Here is a 23,405-nt window from a genome sequence, read left to right on the forward strand (position 1 = left end):
TTGAACATCTTGAATCTGTGAACTTCCTTTTTTTTTTTAAATCAAATTTGGAAAGCATTTGGCCCCTGTTTTATCTTTCTCTTATTCTCTCCCCTCTTCTTTGGTGACTCCAGTTATCTCATTAAACTGTTTAAAGTCATCCTGCAACTCACTGATGCTCTGTTTTGTCATTTTTCTCTTTCATTTGGATAACTTCCCTCCCTTGCTGTCTTTGGATTCATTCTTCTTCTTTTTTTACGTGATAACAAATCTTTGAATCCTGTGCAGTGTGTCTTTCATCTCAGACACTGAGCTTTTCCTTCTTAAAAGCTTGATTTAATATTGTTCTTCTGTTTCTTTGCTTACCATGATGGGTCTTTCTCTAAGTTTTGGAACTTATAAACTAAAAAATTATTATAATCACTGTTTTAATGTGCTGCAGTATCGATTCGGTTAACTGTGCCATTTGGGGCCTTATTGCTTTTTCTCTTCATTATCAGTCATATTGTCTTGCTTTGTAGTTCAGTTTTACCTTCCAAGACTTGTAGTTTGACAAACTAGTAGACAAATCTACAAGGCTTGTAGATTGACAAACATGAATTTTAATATTTGAGTGCTGGATTTTGTTCTTTATCCTTTAAATATTCCTGAACTTTGTTAGGAAATTGATTTAAGTTACTTGGCAACAGCTTGGTCCTTTCAGATCTTGCTTTTAAGCTTTGATAGGAAGGAACAGAACAAGGACATTTAGTCTGAGGCTGGTTTTGCACCATCTTGATGTGAAAACCTCTGAGTATTCTTCCTGATTTCTTGTGGATTAGGAGCTTTTCTATTCCGGCTAGCTATTTGGCCTGCTACAGAAGAAGTTCCCGTTACTGGAACTAGAACAATACATCCAAATCATAGTGGCAAAGATCTCTTTTTGAATGCATTGTAGCACTACTAAAGCCACCAGGACTTGACTGTTCAAGAGCAGTGCTTATAAGCATTGGTTACAAGTTTAAAAGTAGAATTGTTTTAATTAAAAATTTTAAAAGTTGTGCTATTTGTGTTATCTTCAAGGTAAATTTTTTTTTTTTTTGACAGGTAGAGTGGATAGTGAGAGAGAGAGACAGAGAGAAAGGTCTTCCTTTTGCCGTTGGTTCACCCTCCAATGGCCGCTGCGGCCAGCGCATCTCGCTGATCCGAAGCCAGGAGCCAGGTGCTTCTCCTGGTCTCCCATGCGAGTGCAGGGCCCAAGGACTTGGGCCATCCTCCACTGCCTTCCCAGGCCATAGCAGAGAGCTGGCCTGGAAGAGGGGCAACCGGGATAGAATCCGGCACCCTGACCGGGACTAGAACCCGGTATGCCAGCGCCGCAAGGTGGAGGATTAGCCTGTTAAGCCACGGCGCCAGCCCTTCAAGGTAAAAATTAAACAGTTCTGGAAAGATATGATTGCTTTTGGTATCCATGATGCTGTGGCAGAGTAAGGTGTGTGTGACCTTGTTACAGTACTTGGGAATTGAAACTGTGAATTGTGATTCTGTCATGACCTGCATGTCATCTCTTGTGCAGCCACTTAATAGCTCTGGGTGGGCTGTAGTTTTTTCACCTGTTTTAAAATCTTATGATTTTGTTTTATTAAAACTTGGGTGATTTAATAGAGGCATCTGTCTGTCTAACAACTTTTATGGGCAATTTTTATATATTTCTCCTGTAGTTCACTCAGGCAGATTAATATCTATCTTTATCAAGTAGGATTAATCTATGGTCTAACGTATAATATGATAGGATCTATGGAGATTACTTTGTAGTTGATTTGTATCTAATCAATATAAGAGGTTTTCAGAAGTTTATGGAAAACATGTATCATGAAAAATCTATGTATAGATTTTAAACTTTTCTTGCACTAATAAACTTACCTTTTTATTCCGTTTTCCACAAACTTCTTGAGGTACCTTCACAAAACTGTCCTTTTCCAAACATAAGTTACTAAGAGTGACAACAAATGGTTGTCAAAGTGTGTTAAAGATTTTTGTGTGCTAGGCATTGTTCTTAAACCTTTCTAGGTGTTCTTTCATTTACACTTCACAGGGAGATAAGAAGATAGTCCCAAATTGTTTCTATGGTGGAACTGGCACTGGAACTCAGATTTTGGTTCCTTAGCTTGTAATTTGTTACACGGCCCCCAACCCTCCATTTGAATGCTATTTGCCTAATATCCGCATAGTTTATAATTTGCAAAATGCACTAATAGATATGATGAATTTTATTTCATCTTCACAACCTTATGACACAGTGTTTTACAGATTAGGAAATTGATGTTGAGAGGTTGATCCAGGGGTAGTACCATGTCTAGAAAGTGATGAAGTCTACACTCAAAATTCTGCTGTTTCCACCAAGTCCTGTTTATTTTGAATATGCCCTGTTGTGAGAATAGGACAAGCAATGCTGAGTTTGTTGAAATGGTTGATAGTTTTTTTTCTTTCTAGTTGAAAACAAATATGTTATATGCACATGTGGAATGTTTAGTTACACTTCTTTTGGTTTAACTACCTCCCACTGATCTTTCTGGTGTTAGCTTGGATGTGTCTTCCTCAGGGACAGTCTTCCTTCCCCACTCACACTCTGCTTATGGACTATGTGAATTTTACCACTTCTTATTTGAAACCCTCGTAAGATCATGATTATTTTCACTTGGGCATTCATTGCCTTAATTTGTGGCTACATTTTGAAAAGACTCAGGTAACAAAATGAAATTGAATCAGATGCATCATTTAAAATGTATTATGTGGACATGACAAATGGATAAAGAACAATGTGTTAGCAGCGTAACCTGAGGAAGCTGAAGATACAAGAGTAGTAAGATGCACCCTTCACATTATGACCCACAATCCAGTTAAATCTTTTTAAGTAATTATTGTAAGATTCTCAAACCATATCTCTGTTTGGTAAAATATGCAAGCTAAGACACAACTTGACTTTTTAAAAAAATTGATTTATTTATTTGAAAGACAGAGTTGCAGAGAGAGAGAGAGAGAGAGAGAGAAAGAGAGAGAGAGAGAGAGAGATCTTCCATCCGCTGGTTCATTTCCCAAATGGCCACAAGAGCTGGGGCTGGGCTAGGCCAAAGCCAGGAGCCAGGAGATTCTTCTGCGTCTTCCATGTGGTAGCAGGGGCCTAAGCACTTGGGCTACCTTCTGCTGCCTTTCTCAGGCCATTAGCAAAGAGCTAGAGTGGAAGTAGAGCAGCGGGGACACAAAACCATGCTCATATGGGATGGCAGCACTGCAGGTGGTGGCGTAACCTGTGCCACAATGCTGGCCACACAGCTGAACTTCTGATGGTGAGGCAGAAGCTGAGAGGCTGGAGTAAAGTTTGCCACACCAACTTCCATCCTTCATGGTGTGTTTCACATAAGGTCTTGCGACCCCTTTCCCATCTGGTGCTATGGAAACGGGCATTGACTGGCATAGAAGGGTCTTCCCATGCTCTTCCTTCCAGGTGGGAGAGCTGCAGCATTGCCCTCTCTCTGGCCATCTGTGTGGCATTTGTGAGCAATTTGGTGGATCTGACACCAGCGTGACAGCGAGAAAGCGTGCGTGCGAGCAGTTTGCTGCAGGGCCCAGCGGTGTGCGTTTACTGTCCATCAGGCCGAGGCGCGGCAGTTAGGCAGACCTGACAATCACATGTGAACCCTTTCTGCCTCCAGTCCAGAGTGTACTCTCATGTTGTGTGTGTTTACCCACTGGTTGGCATTTGATACGAAGGAATTGTCAGAGCCAGTTTTTCACCCCTGCTTCACTCTTCAGAGTGCTAGTCTCTGAGGGCTTCCCAAACACATACTAAAGCTTATGCAGAAGTCTGGGCAAAGGGGTGCGCCTTCTGAAACAAAGGCCACATCGTGTCGTTTCCTCCTTGTGCTGAAGTCCAGGTGAAGAATTAGTTAGTAATGTCATTGAACTGGTGCAGGTAATACGTTGAACAGCTAATGTCTGTCTATAGTTCAAAAATCAAAACAATATACGATTGAATGTTTTGAGCCTTCCTGCTCTGCCCCTGCCTGCGTCTCATTTGTCTCACCTCTACGTGTGACAGTTTGTGCGGGAATGCTGCTTTCCTGGGGTGGAAGAAGATAATGCTCTGGGCCACCATGTCTGGTTGAGCAGGCTGGGCCCTGTTTAAAGACAGCAATCATTGGAACAGGTGGGGGCTGACATCCGGTTTGTGTTTACCAAGCCATACTCTATCAAGTGAGATTCTGTTGGCTCAGAACAAGGTGTGCCATTTCCTGATTCTTATGGCAACTTACTGGCTGATAATAGCACCAGTGATGATGTGTTTTATTTGAAAACCAATTGTTTCTGCCATTTTTGTTTCTTTCCTTACAAATAATTTCTCTAGCATGTACCTATGTGTTTCTACATCTATGTATACACATACTTAAGCCATTTATATGTCATGTTCATACAGACTCCATATATGCTTGACTGTAAGATCATACATTCTTTGAAAAAAACCCTAAGAAAGAGGAAGTCACCTTCTATGTATTATTCTGTTAAAAGGTACTTTATAATAGGGGATTATCTCTCAGTTACATTATTTGAGCAGTACTGTTTGGGGAAGACATAATTACTTGAAAAGGCCTTAGACAATTCTTGCTATGGATGCTTAAAAATGTTATTTCATAAACTGGAAAAGAAAAAAAAGATGGTTAGCACAGACTTAGTAATTATGGTAGTGATGAAAGATCACAATTAAAAAGCAATGCTGTAAGTAGATATGATCACAAATACATATTTACATGATGAATCAATATTCCAAATATCCCAGTGTTATGCAAATAGATACTTGAAGCTTGCCTTATATTTCCAGTCATAGTATCATAGAAGGATTTAGAAACTACTGTCTCAGGCAGATCATATAGATAGGAAGATTTGTTCTAGAAAACTGTATTGGATGACACAAAAGGGACCTCAGTGCTGAAAAAGTCCCTGATGTCAACTGATGCATGTGTAGATTAATTCAGATTGTCTCCTGAAATGTGGGAGTGAATGTAATCATTATATCAAAATGCTTTATACAATGTATAATTTAAAATGTGGGTAATTCACTTAACTTACAATTGGCATTTGACCGATTTTTATCTCTAAAAGTTTATGTATTCAGGTTAGCTGAATTTTTATATTCTCTTATTGGAAAAATAAGATATTGAGTCATTTTATATTTAATCTATTTTTTTTATTAACAGAAACTGAGGCTTCTTGAGGAGCTTGAAGATACTTGGCTCCCATATCTGACCCCTAAAGATGATGAATTCTATCAGCAGGTAAGAAAGTGTGAGGTTTTTATCAATTTGTAGTGTGTGTTCTAAGCTATCTTATCTCACCTCTGAGAAGGCTGATCTAGAGTGGTTAAACAAGGGTGGAAAATCAGATTTGATCACCCCAGGGCCACTTATTACCTATACAACATACCGATTCCTTCTCAATCTGCTTTCTGCTATGAACTTGGAGCTTCTGCACAAAGTACTTGTTTTTTACCTGTAAACTCTAAGCTCTTTCCCAGTTCCTGGCTTCTGCTCATGGTGTGTGTGTGTGTGTGTGTGTTTAAAATTACTTATTTTTATTTTATTTTAAAATGAGACTGATGGAGAGAGATCTTCTATCCATTGGTTTGTTCCCCAAATGCCTGCACTAGCCAGGGCTTGACCAGGCCAAAGCCAGGAGCCTGGAACGCCATCCAGATCTCCCATGTGGGTGGCAGCGACCCAAGTACTTGAGCCATCATCCACCACCTCCCATGGTATGCCTTAGTAGGAAGCTGGGTTAGGAGTGGAGTAGCTGGGACTTGAACCAGGCACTCATATATGGGACATGGGTGTCCCAAGCTGCAACTTAATTACTGCACCAAATGCCCACCTGAACTCCTGTTATTTCTACTGCATAGAATATCCATTGCTCCTTCCCTATTGCCAGATAGCCAATTCAGAAGTTCAATTAAGCATCACCTTCTTTGTGAAAGTTTCCCCGACTTGACTCCCCTCTCTTTTGTGCTACTGTATCTTGTAACTAAGTCTGTTGTACTACCTTTCACTCTGTACTATAATTTTGTGACTGTCTTCGAATTAGTTAGCACTGTTTCCACTGAAGTGACAACATTCGAACCAAACTCATTGTCACCAAAAAACGGGAATTTATTGACATCATTTAGATGTCTAGGAGGACTTGGCTGAATGCAACCTCACTAAGAAGATCACAGTGGTCACTCCTTTTCTCTTTTTTTCTTCTTGGCTTACCTCTGTGTGAATTTATACTGAGTAGACACTCACCTGGCAGCCTGGGATCCTAGAACTGTTGAGTTCTTTCTCTTTGGTTTGACCACATTCTCTAGGGAGTGATCTTGTTGGCCCTGTTTGAGCCATGTGTCTATCCTTGAACCAATCACTGAGTTCAGAAAGTGAGATGCTCCTGTTTGCCTGGCCAAGGTCATGTACTCTGTTCTTAGGGTAGGGTTGAGTGTAGCATTCCCACTCCCACTACGCAGACTGTGTGAGTCAGATGTGGCTGGCTCTCTCAAAGGGAAACTGGACAGCTCTTTCAATGAAGGAGGATTATGCATGCCGGGCAAGCAAAAAGAATAAATTCTTACCTATTCTTTCCTACTCGCTCTGAAGGTATAAGAATTGGGCTATGTCACCTTTTTGTTTCTCATGGCTGCTTATAGGTAGCAGACCCTCAGTAACTAAGGAAGGAAGAGAAGAAAGAAGTTACCTATCTAGAATGCAGGTGTTCCAGTTCATTATCATTTCTAAAACATTGTCTTTCATCCCCTATCTCATTGGGTCTTCACTCTTTCACCAAATCAGTCCTCTTTTGGATAGCCTTCCTTTTCCTCTTTGCTTCTCTCAATCCTTGAAGCTGTAGTATTTTCAGAGCAGGACATAAATCTAAGCACGTCAACCCCCTGCTTGAATGTCTCACAATGACTATTCATTATCCACTTGTGCTTTCCAGCCTCATGTCTTCCACTCTTCCACCTTTTTATCCATACTGGAGTTTTGCCTTTTTCTTTTTTCTTTTCTTTTTTTTTCTTTTTCTTTTTTCTTTTTTTTTTTTTTTTACAGTATCTACTCCTTACATGGCTCTGTTTTCTCCAGTGAACTTCTGTGTTAGTAATCACTCATGGAGTATCTCCTGCCCAAGCTTCCCTGACATCCAGCCCAGAGGATTATCTCTGCTCCTTCTGTTGTAATTCATCTGTGTCCTTATTAGCATTTATCTCACTTTATTATAATAGTTTCCTTATATTCTTTCCCTTATCCTCTGTACTTTGTTCAGTGCCTGGAGCCTAGTAAGTGCTTAGTTTGTTTGCATGAATGAATGTGACTTATTGCATGCATGAGTTAATATAAAAAAACCAGTTGTATAATTGTGGGTTTAGTATGATTTGAGCTTTGCTTTTACTCACATAGATACCTCCTGCGGGAGGTGGTATTTGGAAAGATTTGGAGGATGTATACAGAATTATGCCCTTTATTGACTGGGTGCTCTCCTTTAAGCTTTCCTGGTTTTCCAGGTGTCTGTAGTGCTCATGCATTCTTTTGGAGTCAGGAAAAAAAAAATTTTTTTTTCAAAAGTACCTTTGAAATAGGTAAGCCCACAAAATTCAGTTGGTTCTGAAATACTTGCTAATATTATCACAGATAAAAGGCTTCTGTTACATGATTGCACACATAGTTAAAAAGCAGCTGCTGAGCTGTTTCAGCTTTTGCATTGTGAACGTAGTACATGAAGAATTAAATACAGAAGGTTATCAGCCTGCTGTGCTCTGAACAGCCATACGGCGAGGGATAAAAGGAAACCTAAATGCAAACAGAACAACTTTCAAGGCTTCTCTTTTATTTTTCCCAGATCCACAATAAACCCTGATACCAATATCTAATCATGTTAAATGTACTTTATCATAAGGCTTAGTGCTTCAGTACAACCTTACTGAAAATGAACTTATTCTCTTAAAAGATGAAGTGGGGCCATCGCCATGGCTCACTTGGTTAATCCTCTGCCTGCCGGGCCGGCATCCCATATGGGCGCCGGGTTCTAATCCCGGTTGCTCCTCTTCCAGTCCAGCTCTCTGCTGTGGCCTGAGAGGGTAGTGGAGGATGGCCCAAGTGCTTGGGACCCAGCACCTGCATGGGAGACCAGGAAGAAGCACCTGGCTCCTGGCTTCAGATCGGCGCAGCACTGGCGGTAGTGGTCATTTGGGGAGTGAACCAACGGAAGGAAGATCTTTCTCTCTCTCTCTGTCTGTCTATAACTACCTGTCAAAACAATTAAAAAAAGAAAAAGATGAAGTGAAAACACTTTAAAATGAAAAAATATATATATTATTCTTCTTAGAGGTAGAGACAGAAAGGCAGGTAGACATACTGAGAACACTGACAGCCACACAGAGAGAGAGCAAACCCTCCTCCACTGGTTCTCTCCACAACGGCTGAGGCTGAGCCAGTCCAGTGTGGGGAACTGGGAGCCCAGGCCACGTTTCCCACCTGGGTGGCAGGGGCCCGACTACTCGAGCTGTCACTGCTGCACCCAGGTTGTGCACCAGCAGGCAGTTGGAATCAGCAGTGGAACTGGGACGCGAAGCCAAGCACTCTGATGCTGGAGGTGTGTGTCCCAGCTGGTGGCTTAGCTACAAGGCCAAATGCCTGCCCCATGAAAATACTTTTAATGACATGCATGAATGCTCCAATTCCATCTGCCTACAGGGTGGCTCCACCCGAAAGTCTTACAGGTACATCTGACTCATTATGATCTGTATTACTGACTTAAATAAATATTTTGGCTTAAGCATGCATATAGCTCCCTCAACTCTGTGCCACGTAAACTCATAGTCATTAGAGAGGATATTGTAAAAAGACTCCTGACTTCTTTGAGCTGTTTTTTTGGTGAGTGTAGTAGGTGGCTTGGGAGTACCTAGACCTCACAGAGGTGTAGCAGCAAACCATGTAGGTACTTGTGGGAAGAATGTTCTGGGCTTAGGGAGCAACAAAGCCTCTGAGGTGTGTTTGAAAGGGAGAGCACCCGAGGCTACCATCGGGGGAGGAGGGAGAGCAGAGGCGATGAGATCAGGGAGTGATAGGCCCAGTTGTATAAGATCTTGTAGTCTGAGGTCAGAGTGTTGGCTGTTACTCGGAGACGAGGAGGCGTGAATGGGTCTGGAACACAAGTGGCACAGGGTGTGACTCAGATTTCAGTATGGATCCACTTCCCAAGCCTCCTCCCATTCATTCTCTTCTCTAGTGGCACCTCTCCCCACCCTTGTTCTGTTCTCCAAATGAGATACCTTGCTGTCCTCAACTGCCTGTTGTCTATGCGTCTCCTTCCGTCACCTACTCAGCATCTCTTCAACTGTTCTTTCTTTTCCAGTCCTGAGGATACTATCATAGGTCGGGTTCCCATTTGTCATCCCCCACCCACACAGTTCTGACATTCACCCAATTGTTGTTCTTATGTCTTCCCCAATGCCATCAGAGATGTGTTCCTATGAGCAGGTCTGACTTGCACTTCCTTGTTTATTACATTTTGCTGAGTCTTTCTTGCCTCCAAAGTAAAGTTCAAACTCCTCAGCAGATCTCTCCTATAAGGCCACTGACTGACCATATGGCCCAACCTACTTCTCTGGTCTAATATCTACTCTTTGCCTAATGTGGCATCCAACCTTGACCTCCTGTCACGCAAGCTTTCCTGCTCCGCTTGGCTCTGCGAGCACTTTCACCCTCCTGTGCCTTTGTACCTGCCAGCTCCTTCCTTTTGGTCTCCTGAGCCTTTACTCACCTGTAGGGACCCCTCTTAAATGCCACGTGAGAGGGCACCTCAGAAAGTTCGTGGGAAACACACAGTGTGACCTGTATAGGGTCTGTGTGTTTAGGACCCCTGCAGGAGGCGCTCAGTGATTCTCGGGGTAGCACATTTCCTCCTTCCCAGCAGATTGGTAAGCCTTTATCTTAATGTGCCAAAACCAACTAACTCATATTTTAATTCCATTTTCTACAAGCTCTTGGAAGTATTGTCTGGCTCTCCTAGCTCTCGGAAAGCAGGTGGACAATTTGCTCACATTTGGATTCCCAGCACCTGGAGCTTTTGCACATAGTATATGCTCAATAAATATGTATTCAATACTTATAAGTCTTTCTCTAAGTGTGGGTTTCCTTTTTTTTTTTTTTAAAGATTATTTAGAGAGTTACACAGGAAAAGGAAAGAGAGAGAGAGAGAGAGAGAAAGAGAGAGAGAGAGAGATCTTTCATTTGTTAATTCACTCTCCAAATGGCCACAATGGCTAGAGCTGGGCCACGCTAAAGCCAGAAGTCAGGAACTTCTTCCAGCTCTCACATCTGGGGACAGGGGCCCAAGCAGTTGGGCCTTCTGCTGCTGCTTTTCCAGGGTCATTCCCAAGGAGCTGGATCAGAAGTGGAGCGGCTGGATCTCAAACGGGCAGCCATAGGGGATGCCAGCATCTCAGGTGGAGGGAGCCTTTATCCGCCATGCTACAATGTCCGCTCTCCATTTTTTTGTCTATACTGTTAAACTATGAGATACTATACAAAAGGACCTATCTCATTTTTATAATTGTATTTATGGCTCTTTGTATGTAGTACCTGGTACACAGCAAATATTTGATAAACGCTAAGGAGACCAACAAAGTGACTATTGACTGACTGAATGAACAGATATGTTTATGTCATTTTGTAGCAAAGTTCATGTTACCACAAGGCTGGCTGTAGTGGGTGTAGCAGGGCCTAAGCTGTGACTTCAGCAGTGTTCCTCCTCTGGAGCACCTCTCAGCACCCTGCAACTGGAGGCTGGACCACGTAAGTGTTTAGCCCATTAGTCTTGGGATGTCTGCCAAGTTGCAAGTATTTTACAATGAAAATGGTATAGAAAATATTATGACAGATAGGATATAAATTGCCATAAAGTACAAAATAGAAAGCATTAACCAGCAAAATTTATTAACAGCCAAATTAGAAATATACTTCCTTGAAATCAGAGTATCCTAACACTTAAGCAAAAGATATTTCCCAAGTCACTTGAAGATTTTTATTTCACACCATCAAAGGTTGAGCTCCAGTGGGCTTTGTTTAAGGGAGCCTCATGTAACGCCGGGCCAGACCTCTCTGTATGACGAACACCTTTCAGAAATGTCCCCCACTTTGAGAAGAAAGGGTGTACTCTTTATATTATAATGTAAACTAGGCAGAAGCTGAAGCTGCATCTCCGGAGAGCCTGGCGTTCTTCATCTTCCAGCCATCAATAAAGGCCTGGCAAGTGGCACTGTCTATCTAACATACTTTTCTAAATGCTTATTAAATGACATCATCATCATTTTTATCCACAGAATGATGTATAGATCTCAAGAAGTATAGTATGTGACCAGACAACTAATAGAATTTCATGACTGTATATTCCCTGGAAAAATTCTAATAGGATTAAATAGAAAGTTCTAACATAGTTGAAAATCTGCCAACAGCTGTTGCAAATTACGGTGTGATAGCTGATGTTCTACATGTACCTGTCCAAGCTGGAAAGTGAACTTATTTCTTTGACAGAATAAATTAATATCAAATTATTTAGTGGTCATTTCATCTTTAAAGTTACTTGTTTTCTTTAAAGAAAAATGTAACAAATACTATGTTGCATTTTAATGTATCAGGCCATAATCTAATTACTTTACAAATAGTAAAACAGGGCAATTAGGTTGTGGGTTTTCTCTCTGACATTTTTTTGACATAGTGACAAAATAAGCCAAGTATTATTTATTCTCACCATGGTAAAATAAAAATTTCCTGGAGCTTTGAACAGCAATCTGAGTAAGATTCATATAGTACCAGAAGGCCCACTAAAGATTTTTGATAATTCAGGGTCATCAAAACGAATCTTCTGGGAGTGAGCATTTGGCCTTGTAGCTCAGCCACCAGCTGGGACACAAACCTCCAGCATCAGAGTGCTTGGCTTCGCGTCCCAGTTCCACTGCTGATTCCAGCTGCTTGCTGGTGCACAACCTGGGTGCAGCAGTGACAGCTCGAGTAGTCGGGCCCCTGCCACCCAGGTGGGAAACGTGGCCTGGCTCCCAGTTCCCCACACTGGACTGGCTCAGCCTCAGCCGTTGTGGAGAGAACCAGTTGAGGAGAGTTTGCTCTCTCTCTGTGTGGCTGTCAGTGTTCTCAGAATGTCTACCTGCCTTTCTGTCTCTGCCTCTCTGTCGGACCCTCGCCAGCAAGGGTCCAACGCAGTCACGACACGGTCACTGTTCATTGGTTCTCAAGGAACTTTCACTGTTTCTCGGTTCTCAAGGAACTTTACTCTTGGAGACAGAAGGGAAGGGCAAGGGGAGAGGAGAAAAGAAGAGGAGGAGCGGCGGCCTCGGCAGTGGCGGCGGCGCCGGTCCGCCCGAATCCCAATGTCCCTTTATATCCCAAGTCCCGTGGAGCATGTGCTCCACAGCCAATAGCGGTTCTCTCGAAAGTTCATCTGTTTCACCTGGTTCTTCCTAGTTGTTTATGCAGAGTCCATTCTGTTTCATCTGTTTCACCTGGTTGTTTTCATAGGCCTTGTGGTTGACCGATTGCTGTAAACTATGTAGATACAAAAATGAGGAGGTTCCCACAGGTGGCCAGCCTGCGGTTCCCCACACCTCTCAAAAGAAAAAAATATATATTTTTTCGTTTTAAAGTGTTTTCACTTCATCTTTTAAGAGACTAAGTTTATTTTCAGTAAGGTTGTATTGAAGCACTAAGCCTTATGGTAAAGTGCATTTAACATCATTAGATATTGGTATCTCCAAGTTCAGTACCCAGGGATAACCAGCATAAACTTGTGGCTGTTCTTTTCTCTGAGTCTTTTCTTCTGTGAATATTTTTGTCTATATACTTTTTCTTTTTATGGAAGTAGAATTCTTTAGCTAACTATCTTGTTACTAATTTTCTTGTATGACCATAGTTTGCTATACTGGTGTTTTTCAGAAAGCAATATAAATATTCTAAAGTTTGTTACTTCAGTAAGGTATCATGAATATACCATTTATCCATCCAGTCCCCTGTTGGGCTTTCTAATAGTTTTTATTTTATTTATTTATGATTTATTTATTTATTTGAAAGAGTTACAAAGAGGGAGAGGGAGGGAGGGAGGGAGGGAGGGAGGGGAAAAGAGAAAGAGAGAAAAGGGGGGAGAGAGAGAGAGAGAGAGAGAGGTCTTCCATTCTCTGGTTCATTCCCCAGATGGCTGCAATTGTCAGGACTGAGCCAGGCTGAAGCCAGGAGCTTCATCTAGGTCTCCCATGTGAGTGGCAGGGGCTCAAACACTTGGGCCATCTTCCACTGCTTTTCCCAGGCCATTAACAAGGAGCTGGATTGGAAGCGGAGCAGCTGGGACACCAACTGGTGCCCAAATGGGATGCTGGCATTGTAGGCAGACGTTCAACCTACTATAGCACAATGCTGGCACTCCTTTCTTTCTTTTTTTAAAAGATTTATTTATTTACTTGAATGTAAATATATATATACATAATATATATATACATATTATATATACATATATAAATAGAGAGAGAGAGAAAGACGGAGAGAGATAGGCTTTCAGTGTTAATTATTATAGTTAACAATATGATTTATATTCTTATTATTGTATTTCTCTAATGATCCTTGTAATAAGTTGTTAGAAGTAGAATAGCTGAATGGAAAGATATGGGCACATTTATTTGAACTTCTTTGACCTTATGCAAAGTAGTAACAATTTGCATTCCTAGTTGCATACCTTCAGATTGTTTAATTTTGCCCTCACTGACAATGTGTATTATAAAATTTTATTTCTACAAATTTGATAGGTAAGAACTCAATTAAGTGCAATTTAATATGTTATTATTATTTTTTTTTACTTTGGTGCAATTAATTTTTTTCCTATATTTTCAGTCTTCTCTTAATTTATGTCTGAAATTTTCTATTGGGATATATATGCACACACACACTTATATAGTTTTATTCTATATTTTAATTTATAATGGCTCCACATTAAGAATATTAACCCCATTTTTTGCATATAATTTGCAAATATTTTCTAGTTAGTTTGCCTTTCGAGAAACTGTAAGTAAAATATATTTAACATAAAACGCACCTGTTGAAATTTACAGTTTTTGGTGAAGTTACAATTGTGCAGCCATCTCCACAATGTTTTTATTATTATTATTATTAATTTATTTGAAAGGTACAACAACAGAGTGGAAGATCGATCGAGACAAGTAGTGAGGGTTAGAGAAATATCTTTTATCCACTGGTTCACGCCTAAAATGCCCACAACAGCTGAGACTGGGCCAGGCCGAAGCAAAGAGTCCAGAACTCCATCCAAGTCTTCTTCATGGGTGGCAGGGATCCGGGCAGGTGGGCCATCTTCCGCGCTTTTCCAGGAGTGTTAGCAGGAAGCTGCCTTGGAAGCTCAGAGCTGGGACTCCAGATGCAGAGTTCAGAAGTTTTACCCCTGTACCACAGAGCAGGCCCCTGCACAGTTTTTTTAAACATTCACAGCTCCTCCAACCTATCCCTTATGCCCTTTGGGTCAGTCCTTTTTCCCACACTCATTCCTGACGCCCACCAGTGTGCTATCTTCAGTCTTAAGGCTTTTGTTCTTTGGTTCTTAGAAAGGGATCTTGAGCCCATATTTGGAGCCAAGTGCCTGGGATATAATGAGGAATAAAATTGCCACTGCCTCCTCCTTCTGGGAGTTTGCAGTGTTGTAAGACAGCTTATTAAATAATAGTTCAAATAAAAACACAGTTACAAATGATGAGTGCTGTGACAGGTAAGTAAAATGTGTGATGAATGATAATGGCAGATATCTATTTGAGGGTGGAGATTCAGGGATGGTTCCTTTGAGAAAAATGTTACTTAGAAAAGGTGGCCTGGAGGCTGGGGAGGGCGAGCCAGGTATGGAGCCTGCTTGAAGGGGTAGTGCTGAAATGCTGGGCCCTTGAGTACTGAAGAAAAGAGCCGGTCACAGGGAAGATGCATGAGACTAGGGAACAAAACCTTTTTTAAAATTTTGTTTAAACTACAGTGGGCCCACTGTATCCATGAAGTCTGCATCCATGGATTCTGTCAGCTACAGGTCAAAAATATTCACGAAAACTGTTGCTTTTGCACTAAACATGTACAGACTTTTCTGACTTGTCATTGTTCCCCACACTATGCAATATAGCATCTGTAGAAGCAGGGCCATCCTATTATGCTTATTTAGTAAGCTCATTTTCCCACCTTCAGACTTGACTAATTTCATTTTTCTCCTGTGCACTTAGTCACACTTCCTACACACCTTTTATTTCCTGTACTTTGGATCAGCCAAAGTCTTCACACAGCAATATTTCTTGTTCATTTTACATACCATTTGTGGGTTGGCAGAGAATTACTACTCACTGAGGTGACTCAGGGATCCAAACAGCCTTCAGCTGGTTACTGTGCCAAAAGGAAACAGAGTGTTCTGGGAGGTTTGCACTGGCCAAATACTGCAGGCTGCAAGTGACAGCCATCATTTCCAACTGGACAGAAATTTTCATATGTTTTTATGAGAGCACCAGGAAGTGTAATTCCACATTGGGCTCAAAAACCTGGGTGTTAAGAGAAGAATCCAGAACTGTTTGGCAAACAACTCCAATGACTAGCACACATTCCTAGCTACTGATTCACGTTGTGCTTCACTGAGAAAATTGAAATGCTCCCCAACCATTAAACAAATGAACAAAAAACAAAATAACAGCAACAGTGAACAACAAAAAGACAGTCCTTGGAACTTACTCATCTACCCCTTAAGAAATTTACCACCATATCTGAATTTACATATTTCTCCTTTCTATCTACTCTGGCTATTTTTGATTACATATTCATGTCAGGGAAATTGTTGAACACATAAAGTTGTATTTCCTAAGTGTTCACCAAGTAGCTCCCTGGGGCACAAAACTGAGCACTGATATTCAGTTTCCTGATTTCTGTAGTGTAAACATTCCAGCCACAGCCAGTTTCAAGCTGCCATCATGGTGTTCCTGAATGCGCAGTTGGGAAGAGATGTATACAGTAGGTTCCCATGAGCAGATATGAAGAGATTCCCATACACATCATAGTTCTTTGTAGAGACGTAAGTGCATAAATGGCACTTAGGTCTGTTTTATAATTTACTAATATTAAACATGTGTATGTTTATATGTGTGTACCCACATAGTTTGGTGGAGTTTGATTTATTTATTTTAGATTAAAAACAAGACAGTTCTACTCTCTCCTACTCCCAGCCCCGGCCCAACCCTAAGGGGTTGCCTTACAGATCCCTGCATGCCTCAGCTGGGACTCTGCTGCTGTAGACACGCAGGGCCTCAGTTCCTTTGTTCATCTTCTTTTCTGCTTTATCAATCTCTTCCTCTCACATCCTCCCCACGAGTGTACTGACAAATTCTGGTTTATTCCCGTTTCTTCTGTCACTAAAGATGGTTCCTTCATCTAGCATTCCTCTTTATCAACAGGTTCAATTTTTTATTCCACTTCATAACAGAAGCACTCAGGCATCTCTCCATGCCATCTCCACCCTCCCACCTTTTTTTGCTCAAGTCTGACTCGCATCCCTGCCAGTCTGCTGTAATTGCCCTTGGATTGTCATCGAAAGTTTGCATGCTACCAAACCTTGTGTGTGATCTCTGTCCTCATCTCACTTGACCCTGCCATAATTGACCACACCTTTCTTCTTGAAATACTCTTTTCTTGTAGCTTGTGCTTTAACATACCCTTCTAGTTTTCTACAGAGTTTCTTTTGCGGAGCCTTTTTCAGTGACGGGGGAACTAGCTTTAGTTCCCTTGTGTATTTGTACTGATCTCCTAGGTGATCTCCTCCATTTCCAGGCAGTTGAAAGCCAGCTTTGTGCTGACAACTTCTCCCCTAAGTTCTGTAGCCCCGTTTTCTCTTTTAAGCCCCAGCTGTGTATATCCAGTTACTCCTTGCTCTTTCCACCTGGAGATTTCACAGGTTTCTTAATGGCTGCAGCTCTAGAATAGAAATTCTTCCCTGTTCCTCTTTCTACTATTCTTGTTTTGCCCCCATCTTCTTTTTATCACCAAAAAAGTAATTTGTGTTTATTCCTTTATGAACCCAGAAGTCTGGAATCATCATTTAACTTATTTATTTTTTCATCTCTCACATAAATTGCACAAGCACATCCTTTTGTTCTCCCTGTAAAATGTGTACTTTTTTCTGTCTACTTATCTTTTTTTCTACTTCAGTCCAAGCTGTTATCACTTTTCTCTTGTACAGTTATAATAGTACTTAATAGAACTTTCCACATGTACATTTGTCTCTTTCTGATCCATGCCCAATATTATAATTAAGAGTGATATTTATAAAATGTAAATCAAATTATTCTTCTCCCCTTGAAATCCTCCAACATACTTAGATTCATCCCAGATTCCTTCCTGTGACTGCCAAGGCTCTGTGGTCCAGCCACTGCCTTCCTCTCCATCCTCACTGATGTCACACTGCCTTTGAGCTCATTATGCTGGGAAGGGCTGGTCTCTTTCCTTACTGCGTTTTTGACTTCTCTTCCTGGGAAACACTTTCTGTAGCTCATCACGTGGCTGACTGTTGCCTTATTTTCCTGATGATGTCAGCTTAAGTGCAATCTAGCTTCACTGCAGTCTCCTAAGTGAGTCTTGCCTACCCTAATGACAGAATTTCCAACTGATTTCTTTTTGTTGTACCACTTAACACAAGTTGGGATTGCTTTTCCTTACTTGATTTAGTAGAGAGCTCTCTGAGGGAAGGAGCCTTGTCTCTGTCTGGTCTTTGGTAGGTGCTCAATAAACATGTTGAGGGGAAAAAATGTATGAAGGAATAGAATAAATGGCCTTGCCTTGTTTATCATGTAAATGGTAATTATTGAATAATAACAATGATCAGAGGAGACCAGTTAACATGCTTATCCTTCAGGATGCAGCTTAAAACTACGAAGGAACCAATCAGATAAATTTTATAAGAGTAAATGTAAAATCCTGTGCTGTGGCTTAAAAAAAAAAAAAAAATCAGTTCTGGTATACAGGACCAGGTGACTGTGGCTTGACATCAGTTCTTAGTCAAGTACTTTGGAGCCAAAGTGGTAGCTGAAAAGCTAATGCAGCCCTACACTGCATCAGTGAACCCATGGTGTCCAGTGACACCAGTAGAATCATTACAGCTTTCTAGATTTGCAGTGGAGTACCCTGTCTCTCCACCTACCCAGCCATCCATCCATCCTCCATCCATCTACCCATCCACCCATCCACCCACTCATCCCTCCATCTCTCCATCCCTCCATCTATCCATCCATCCATCCAATATTTACTGAGTACATTCTGGGCATTAGTATTATAGTCATGAACAAAATTGTCATGCCTCTGGTGTTTGTAGAACTTAGTGTCTAAACTGACTTTCAGAGAGAATTGAATTTTCCTCCTGTAAAAGCGTTGAAGTAGAAACCTGTCAGGGGCCGGTGCCGTGGCTCACTTGGTTAATCCTCCACCTGCGGCACCAGCATCCCATATGGCACCGGGTTCTAATCCCAGTTGCTCCTCTTCCAGTCCAGCTCTCTGCTGTGGCCTGGGAAGGCAGTGGAGGATGGCCCAAGTGCTTGGGCCCCTGCACCTGCATGGGAGACCAGGAAGAAACACCTGGCTCCTGGCTTCGGATATGCGCAACGCTGGCTGTGGCAGCCATTTGGGGAGTGAACCAATGGAAGGAAGACCTTTCTGTCTCTCTCTCTCACTGTCTATAACTCTACCTGTCAAAAAAATTAAAAAAAAAAAAAAAAGAAACCTGTCAATCATTTATTGAGAGGCTGGACAATCTAGAGCTCTCACTCTGGATCCATCTAGACTGGAGCACAGTGACTTGAAATTCTAGCTTCAGCAGTTACCAGCTATGTGATTTGGGAAAAGTTTTGAAATAGTCTCTGTGCTTCAACAGTACAATCTTTAACTGGAAACATTAATACTTTGCATAAAGTTATGATAAATGAATTAATGCACATACATATTTGAATGATACCTGGCATATAGTAAGCAAAATAGGTGCTAGACAGTTCATTAATAAAATTGTGTTTTCTGGATGGTCAAAGGATTAAAGAGAGACAGAAGGTGGGACAGTGTGTTCATAGAGGAAGCCTGGGAGATCAAATCCCACATCATTATTGATTTTTCTATGTATTATGCATTATTAATAGTTTGAGCTTGCACTTGAAAATCTTTACTGTGGAATTTTGTGACACTTGTTTGTTTAGTCTTCTACTTTAAGCTAGGGAAATGAGAATCCTGTTAGAAATGCCACCTGTTTGTCTCCCCTTCCCCCAGTGCTTACAATAGCACACATCTTTGGAGCTATTAAAATTATAACTATTCATAAACATATATCTTTGCTTTGGCTTTGTTTTAGTGGCAGCTGAAATATCCTAAACTAATTCTCCGGGAAGCTGGCAGTGTGTCCGAGGAGCTCCATAAGGAAGTCCAGGAAGCCTTTCTCACATTGCACAAGCATGGCTGCTTATTTCGCGACCTGGTTAGGATCCAAGGCAAAGATTTGCTCACTCCAGTATCTCGCATCCTCATTGGTAATCCAGGCTGCACCTACAAGTACCTGAACACCAGACTGTTTACTGTACCTTGGCCCGTGAAAGGTTCTACTGTAAACTACTCTGAAGCTGAAATAGGTGCTGCTTGTCAAACCTTTCTCAAGCTCAATGACTACCTGCAGATAGAAACCATCCAGGCTTTGGAGGAACTGGCTGTCAGAGAGAAGGAGAATGAGGATGCTGTGCCAGTGTGCATGGCAGAATTCCCCAGGGTTGGCATGGGGTCATCCTATGATGGACAAGATGAAGTGGACATGAAGAGCAGAGCCGCATACAACGTAACTTTACTGAATTTCATGGATCCTCAGAAAATGCCATACCTGAAGGAGGAGCCTTACTTTGGCATGGGGAAGATGGCAGTGAGCTGGCATCATGATGAAAATTTGGTGGACAGGTCAGCGGTGGCAGTGTACAATTATAGCTGTGAAGGTACAGTCTACTCTGGGGAAAAAGCAGCCCTGAGTGTGGTATGACCAGAGTTGTTTAGGCTCTGGAGCTATGCATGCCTTTGCATGGGCATATGTACATGTGTGCATGCATGTGTGCGTGTGTGTTGTGTGTCCTTTCTTCGGTTTGTCTCATCTATGTATCTGCTGAATATACTTCTTTTCCATTAGGCTGTGCTCTCTGGCTCGCTGGTACTCAGAGTGTTTTCCTGTGTAAGCACTACTGTCATTTTGTCTTTGCCATGCCCAGGAGAGTAGCTCCTTGCTTTCATTCAGCCAATCACCTTTCTCTAAAGCTCAGAGGAGATTCTACGGTTGCTATAATTAACTTGCTGATAAAGGGCCTGGAAAACAAAAATCTGTCAAATCTTTCTAGGTTCTCCCAGGTGCACACTTTCAGTCTTGCCAAAATATTTTATTGTGGCTGACATCACTGACTGGATGGGTGTGATTTGTCAAATATGGACTTGTTCTTGGCTTCATACAGTTTTGACTGCTGTCACTCCTGGCCAGGAAACAGTGGCGCTGGCTTTTGGGGGCAGATGGTCTCTGTGTTCAGGAAACACTCTAGCCCCCTACTCAGTTCTGCGGGTTTAGACTTGAGAGGGTTGTTGTGGTGAACTTGTCTTTCTATTTTCTGAACTGGGGTCCCCTTGGAACCTATCCTAAGCCACCTTTTAGTGGCCTTTCAAATGTTCCTTCTTCACTTCAGTTGTTGTGCTTTTAGGGTTCCCCATGGTTTCCCAGAATAGGATTACAAAAAAGGCGCCTCAGCATATGGGGGACAGCATGCCCACTGCTTTCATTTTTGCCTGATTATTTGACAAAGGAATGCGAGACACAGTGTTACCACTTATGTCTGTTTTTATTAAAAGATGTTTGGGAAGTCTGAGCTGTAGCTAACCTGTCAGGGAATGAACTGGAACATTTTAGGGTCATTGTGTTCTGACAACTCTGGTTGATTGGATTTTGTTACGGTTGTTGCTACTTGTTTTTGTTGATGTTGTTTATTAGGATGACTGTTCTGGAAAATAGATTTAAGATAAAAAAATAATCTCATGATGATCTATAAATTTCTTATAATTCCCCACACTAGAAATCTCCCCAGGATAGTTAATCTTTTCTAACTCTACCTTATGTCTTCCATCCAAAATAAGGAGCTGGTTTCACGGTTGGGAATTTCAAGTTTCTCTGGCATCTCAAATGATGCTGACCTAAGAAAATCCCTTGAAGGATTCAGTGCTGTCCTGATGGAAAGAGCTGAGATCTCCTGATCTTCAATCAGGCTCTGCCAGGGACTTAAGAACAATCACATCCAAGAACTCCGATGTAATGAACAATGGAGTTTGTCAGGTTTTTTCTTAAGAAGGTCACTCTCCGAAACTGAAGCAGTGGTACATGATAGCTGGAACTGCTACAAAGGTGTCTTTGTGTGCCCGCTTCCTCTCAGCCCCATGGTTAATAGTCCTATTGTACTCCCTTCTTGTGGGCAAGGGAGTAGTTTTTGAAACCTAGAATATCTTTCAGAGAGGAATTTAGATTTTTAATGAATAGTTTCTATGGTTGAGAGTAGTGAAGGCTGATAAAGTACACAAGTATAATTTATATGTAGAAATGTTTGTACTTTCAGTTCTCACCTGCAAGGGGAAACTACAGGCTTTGAATTTATAAGGGCGATGTAATTCCTTTGTTCTCTTAACCCCTGACGGTCTCAGAGCTCCAGCTAATCATAATAGCAATACTAGGAGCTGTCATTTATTAGCACACATTATGCGCTAGGCATTGTTGTAAGCACTGTATTATATTAACCCATTTTATCATCTGCACAATAACCCAGTAAATGAAGTATTGATCAAGTGCAGCTTTATTCTTATTTATAGATGTGGAAACTGAGGCACAGGTGACTACTTTGTTTGTGGTTATACAGTAATACTAATAATTAGCAGAGCTAGCATTATTTTTTAAAGATTTATTTTATTTATTTGAAAGTCAGAGTTACACAGAGCGAGAAAGAGAGGCAGAGAGAGAGAGAGAGAGAGAGGTCTTCCATCCACTGGTTCACTCCTCAGTTACTGGCCACAACAACCGGAGGTGCGCCAGTCCGAAGCCAAGAGCCAGGAGCTTCTCCCGGGTCTCCCACATGGGTGCAGGGGCCCAAGGATTTGGTCCATATTGTACTGCTTTCCCAGGCCATAGCAGAGAGCTGGATAGGAAGAGGAGCAGCCAAGACTTGAACTGGAGCCCATATGGGATGCCAGCACTGTAGGTGGCTTTACCCGCTATGCCACAGCACTGGCCCCCAGAGCTAGCCTTCAAACCCAAGCATTCTGGCTTCAGAATATTAAAGCTGTGGCTGTATGACTTATGAGCAGGCAGTTCCCATCCCTATAGTATAGCTGCCTTTGGAGATTTGGGTTTTGTAAATGTTTCTTTTGTAGAAATGTGAAGGGAATGTTCTATGTGCTCTTCCTTGCAGGTTCTGACATCTTTGTTTTTCCCTTCAATTTCTCTTCTCCCCCAGGTCTGCTGGAACTTTCTAGCACATACTCTCAAATGATTGGAATGCATTAGATTAGCTTATTCTAAGAAACTCTAGGTCTCTGGCTATGTTTGTGGTTTTGGGTCAGATGGTGTACAAAGCATGTGCCTTGAAGTTTTCTGGTGAGTGCATTTCTTCCAGGTGATTTCTTCTGAGTGACAAGTGAATGTGTTTAGTTCTCTGACCTCCTTATAATTCTGCCAGAACTATGGTAAGGTTGGGCATGAACAGAGACAGTTTGGTTAAAATCATGGTTGGGGTTGGAAGGACTGAAGGAGGAGGTCACAGAGAGTGGAAACTTGAGGGAATTGGACTGGTTTCCCTGTTTTTTTATAAGTTTGTTGAACAGTTGCCAAGGGAAGTTCAGTTAGCTGTTTTACACGTTATGGGACAAAAAGGTAAATGAAACACTCTCCTGGTATCCGGAGGCTAGATGTTATAAGGTGTGCTCTTGTGGTTGTAATTAGGAAATGACGAAACATTAGACCTGGAAGATTTTTTGAAATCTCCTAGTTCTAGTCTCTCATCTTGCACATGAAAACCTGGAATGGGGGAGAAGGGAAGCAGTTTGTCCAAGGTCACGTACCTATTTAGTGACAAGAGCAGGGATGTAAAGTTGGAGAGTGTTGCTTACCCATGGAGAGGTTCACATCAGCTGTGCTGAGATGAGAGTTCAAGTTCGGAAGCGGTTGCCTCCTGTAGCAATTCTATTCAGTTGAAGCTTAAGGTCTTTCAGGACTTTGCTGTCAGTACCTTCTCCCAGGGAAATCTTGTAGATTTA

The 23,405-nt window shown here is 41.7% G+C and overlaps 1 protein-coding gene across 3 annotated transcripts in view; it reads left to right on the plus strand.

The window, feature by feature from the left end:
- The window catches only part of FTO (FTO alpha-ketoglutarate dependent dioxygenase), a 413,000-nt gene that overhangs the window by 106,541 nt on the left and 283,054 nt on the right, over positions 1-23,405 (plus strand). For all 3 annotated transcript variants that reach the window (XM_062177305.1, XM_062177304.1, XM_062177306.1), the window contains exons 2-3: positions 5,211-5,288; positions 19,444-20,068. In XM_062177305.1, coding sequence (XP_062033289.1) covers positions 5,211-5,288; positions 19,444-20,068 — 703 coding nt within the window. The remainder of the gene's footprint in view (positions 1-5,210; positions 5,289-19,443; positions 20,069-23,405) is intronic.

Source organism: Lepus europaeus, chromosome 19 (assembly GCF_033115175.1).
Source record: "Lepus europaeus isolate LE1 chromosome 19, mLepTim1.pri, whole genome shotgun sequence".
NCBI classification, from domain to species: domain Eukaryota; kingdom Metazoa; phylum Chordata; class Mammalia; order Lagomorpha; family Leporidae; genus Lepus; species Lepus europaeus.